Here is a 4,427-nt window from a genome sequence, read left to right as displayed (position 1 = left end):
ATAATCCACCTGTATTTGACATCAAAACATATTTACAATCTTGGCCCATCAAAACAGCAGACATTAAGCTAACCGTTGAACCCAATACACCAGCTGATTCAAAACTGAACAAAAAGACACGTCGATTTAGTATCGATTCCAATGACTCATCTAGAGGAAAGCCTGTCAAACAGAGTGCCAACACCAACAGAAACGCTAAAGAGTCGAAAAATGTGGGTAAGTTGAGCTCAGCTGACTAGCTTGTTAGAGTTATTTGCTCCTGTACACTCAGAGGCAAATATACTTGCTAACTGCAACCAGCAAATGATGCTAAGGTGTTACTAACCACTCAAAATGACGTCTCTTGGGAGATTTTATACACCCAAGCAGATCTCTGTTTGTTGTTGATGAAGTATAAATTTAAAAGCTCTAGTTTGAGTAAATTATCAACTGGCAAAATCAGACATCATTTCTGACCCTGCCAACGAGTGAGCCTTGAACCTCAGCCAGCTGTATGCAAGCTATGGGTTATTACTTCTTAGATACAACTGCTAAAATGAAAAAACTTCTCTACAAAGGCATGGTAATGGAGTGTGCGTAGTAGAACAAATACAAATTAGATGCAAGATTGAAAACTCTGTGTTAACCAAATCTAATTACTATGGAATTGTATGAAAGATGTAGGTTTGGCTAGAAAGCAATTTTGAGGCTGAGATGCTAGATATTATACTAAAGCATGAAGGTGAAAGCATTGGTTTGTCATTGTAGTAACTCGGCTTGCAGACAGACGAGACTCGGCAAAGGTTAAAAAGCACAGCAGCAAAAAATACAAGCGTAAGTTGGCATGTATCAAGATCTCAGGCGAATATAGAAATATCAAGTTTGTGCAGCTTTTGCGCTAAATTTAAACTTAAGAACACATGTGAATATTGCAGCCATTATATTATTATTCTTGTTCAGATTCATACTTTTATTGTGTTGCATTGATCTAATAATATTAAGCCTGGCGTTGCCCTGCAATTCTTTCATTATTAATCAGATAGCTAGCAGGGTACATGTAGCTAGCAGGGTACATGTAGCTCATAGCGTACGTGTAGCTCACAGCATCAGTGTAGCTCACAGCATTCGTGTAGCTCGCAGTGTACGTGTAGCTCTCAGCATACGTGTAGCTCGCAGCATACGTGTAGCTTGCAGCATACGTGTAGCTCACAGTGTACGTGTAGCTCGCAGCGTACGTGTAGCTCGCAGCATACGTGTAGGTCGCAGCGTATGTGTAGCTCGCAGTGCACGTGTAGCTCGCAGCACACGTGTAGCTTGCAAAATACGTGTAGCTCTCATCATACGTGTAGCTTGCAGCATATGTGTAGCTTGCAGCATACGTGTAGCTCGCAGCATACGTGTAGGTCACAGCGTATGTGTAGCTTGCAGTGTACGTGTAACTCGCAGCATATGTGTAGCTTGCAAAATACGGGTAGCTCACAGCATACGTGTAGCTTGCAGCATTCGTGTAGCTCGCAGCATACGTGTAGCTCGCAGCATACGTGTAGCTCGCAGCGTACATGTAGCTCACAGCATACGTGTAGGTCGCAGCGTACGTGTAGCTCGCAGCGTACGTGTAGCTCACAGCGTACGTGTAGCTCGCAGCGTACGTGTAGCTCGCAGCGTACGTGTAGCTCGCAGCATATGTGTAGCTCGCAGTGTACATGTAGCTCACAGTGTATGTGTAGCTCTCAGCATACGTGTTGCTCGCAGCATACGTATAGCTCGCAGCATAGGTGTAGCTCGCAGCGTAGCTGTGTAGTTTGCTGCACATATGCTAAATTACTGCACTGCTTTTACAACAACCATATCTGAATATGGTGATTGAGGGTGATTGTTCTTAACGCATGCGAAAGCACATTTTTGAGTTTCTAATCAGATGGCTGTTAAACGTCTGGAACCAGACGAGGTTTTGAAACCAAATATTTTGGTGACCAGGTGGAAAGTATGGAGCAGATGTGTGTGAAGTTTGGACAAAATCGAGCAAAAAATGTGGAACTGCACAGTATTTATGCAGACTACAAGACCCAATCATAAAGTGTGGTTTATTAGTAAAGATTGCCCATCAATGTGAACATTGTTAAAGGAAAACTAGCAGGAAAACTAAGCGGTTTTATATTGTTATGTTACTAGCTAAATACCCTGCATTGCACAGATAATAAAAATGGTTTCAAACATTACATTACTTTACCTGCTATGCGCATTATATTTACACTACATTACCTAAAACTGCTTATAAGCTGTTTTTATTATCTGCGCAACACCGGGCATTCATTTAGTGATGCCAGCTGGTAATCATTACGTGTGACGATACGTTGTTATGCATATTTTAACTAATGTCATGAATATTTTCGCAAATATTGATTATTATGATCAGTTGAACTCTGCAGTCAAATAAATAAGCTTGACACCTTCAAAACTGGTAGTTGTAAGATCAAGTCTTCTACAAAGTGAGTTTTTCATTATCAAAACTTTATTGCTATAGCTGGACAGATGGGCAGACACTGAGACTTATATATATAGATACATGTCAAAAGTATATTTACCTTAATAGTTGTTTCTTTTGGTCTGCTAATGGCGTGATAGTACATACTTGGAAACACTGTGGACTGAGTTTTCCTCTCGCTATACGATAATTAGTTCATATTTGGATTATTTATATATGATTATTACATCTAGGTGACAGCGTTGTTTAATAGATTACTTTTCACCTTACAGCTAGTGGAAGAACAAAACAACATATGCATACATACGTACGTACATACATACGTATGTACGTACATACATACGTACAAACATGCAGCAGTAAATATCTGTAGCATATTGACCAAACAACCCCAATCTGTTGCTATACACGCCACTTTGCTACTCATTTATTTTGTGACTAATATTCTATAGACGTGTTTTAGAGTCCATTAAGAGTTACTCTGGTCGCAAGGGCAAACTGAGCCAAGCACTTCCAGTAAGTCTTTTCCTTGACATTTATGTTTGTTTGATTATTTTTTTCATTCCTATAAGTTATACTGCAAACAGTTCAATATTATTGTTCTCGCAGAGTTGTCCTTCTCGTTTATATATACGGTATATGCAAAAAACAGCTACACCTATTTAAATGCAATCATATGGTTAATAGGCTATGCTTTTGCACCACACTTTTTTTAAAAAGGTGATAATGTAGGCTGGTATTCAGGGTTTTGTGCATTGCCATTTTATCGCAGTCTGGTAAAGAAGCCATATAACTTGTGATTCTTCCTTCTCTGTAAAATAGCATCCCATACAAAATGATGCTATTCACTACAGTTTTAATAGTATATTTTTAATTTTCAATGGTTTTTGTTAGCAAATAAGTTAAATATCTGCTTATTATTTTATTTATAAAACATGAGTGTAAAATTTTATCGATGGGATTTTATTTTAGAAGATCAAGTTGGCTGAATCTGCAGCAAACCTGAATGCAGGTAAAATTTGTAATTGAGCAATCAAACATACAAGCCTACTTGCTAGTATATTTTAGTATGACCGTATCTAAAGTTCTTTACTGTTTCACACAACAATTGTAGATTTAACAAATTAAGCAAACAAACCTTGAATACTTTGAAGACAATAATCTGATATTTCTTATGCATTATAGCAAAAGGCACATATTAAAGCTAGAGTTACTAAGTAAAACCAGATTAAAATTTGTGGTTTTAATCATTGTAGTAGCCAAAAACCTGCAAGATTCATCCAGATTAAACAAAAGGTACATCTCAAAATATGTAGGTATCTGCTTTTTACTTTTTTGTTTGACAAGGCAACCATGAAATTTTTACTCTAAGGAAATTTTTCTATAATTTATAAACCCAAAATAGACCAAAATTTTTCATATGAAAACAAGTTTTGTATTTTAACAGTACAAACAATAAACAGTAAAAAACGTAAACAAAAAACAACTTTTACTTTTGAAAAATAAAATATCAAGTAGGTGGCGAGACCACGCATTAGGCAAAATATGATAGTAGTCATCTTTTCAAGGAGTGGGACAACTCCTTTACTGCTGCATAAATTTATGTGAAGGCATCTGTTGAGATACATGAAAACAAAGAAATCAATTATTTTATTATTGAAAAGCTAAAGGCCATATTTTGATCATTTGTTAAAGCTTTTTGGTACTTATGCTTTTTCTAGCTATAAAGCTAACCAATTGTTATATAAATGAAATCATTCTGTACTCATCAGTCTGATCTCAAGTTACGAATAAACTACTACTGTTATTCAAACACTGGAAGAACTAAGTATTTCAAACCTTTAAAATAACCACACTATAAACTTCAATTTATTGAGAAACATAGCAGCATCTTTCCAAAACATAATATTTACAAAAAGTATTACTTTTGTGGTACTGTTTTTGCTAGCATTTGCCAAAACAA

General features: G+C 36.7%; 1 protein-coding gene across 1 annotated transcript; it reads right to left on the bottom strand.

Annotated features, from left to right (window-relative positions):
* Window positions 1-976: 976 nt before the first annotated feature.
* On the bottom strand, window positions 977-1,792 carry LOC137387969 (uncharacterized). The gene has a single exon (XM_068074488.1). The coding sequence runs from the start codon at window positions 1,790-1,792 to the stop codon at window positions 977-979; it is 816 nt and encodes a 271-aa protein (XP_067930589.1).
* Window positions 1,793-4,427: the final 2,635 nt, after the last annotated feature.

The sequence above is a fragment of the Watersipora subatra genome, chromosome 1, assembly GCF_963576615.1.
Source record: "Watersipora subatra chromosome 1, tzWatSuba1.1, whole genome shotgun sequence".
In the NCBI taxonomy this organism is placed as follows: Eukaryota; Metazoa; Bryozoa; class Gymnolaemata; order Cheilostomatida; family Watersiporidae; genus Watersipora; species Watersipora subatra.
The sequence above is the reverse complement of the archived record's forward strand: the minus strand, read 5'-3'. Positions and strand labels throughout refer to the sequence as shown.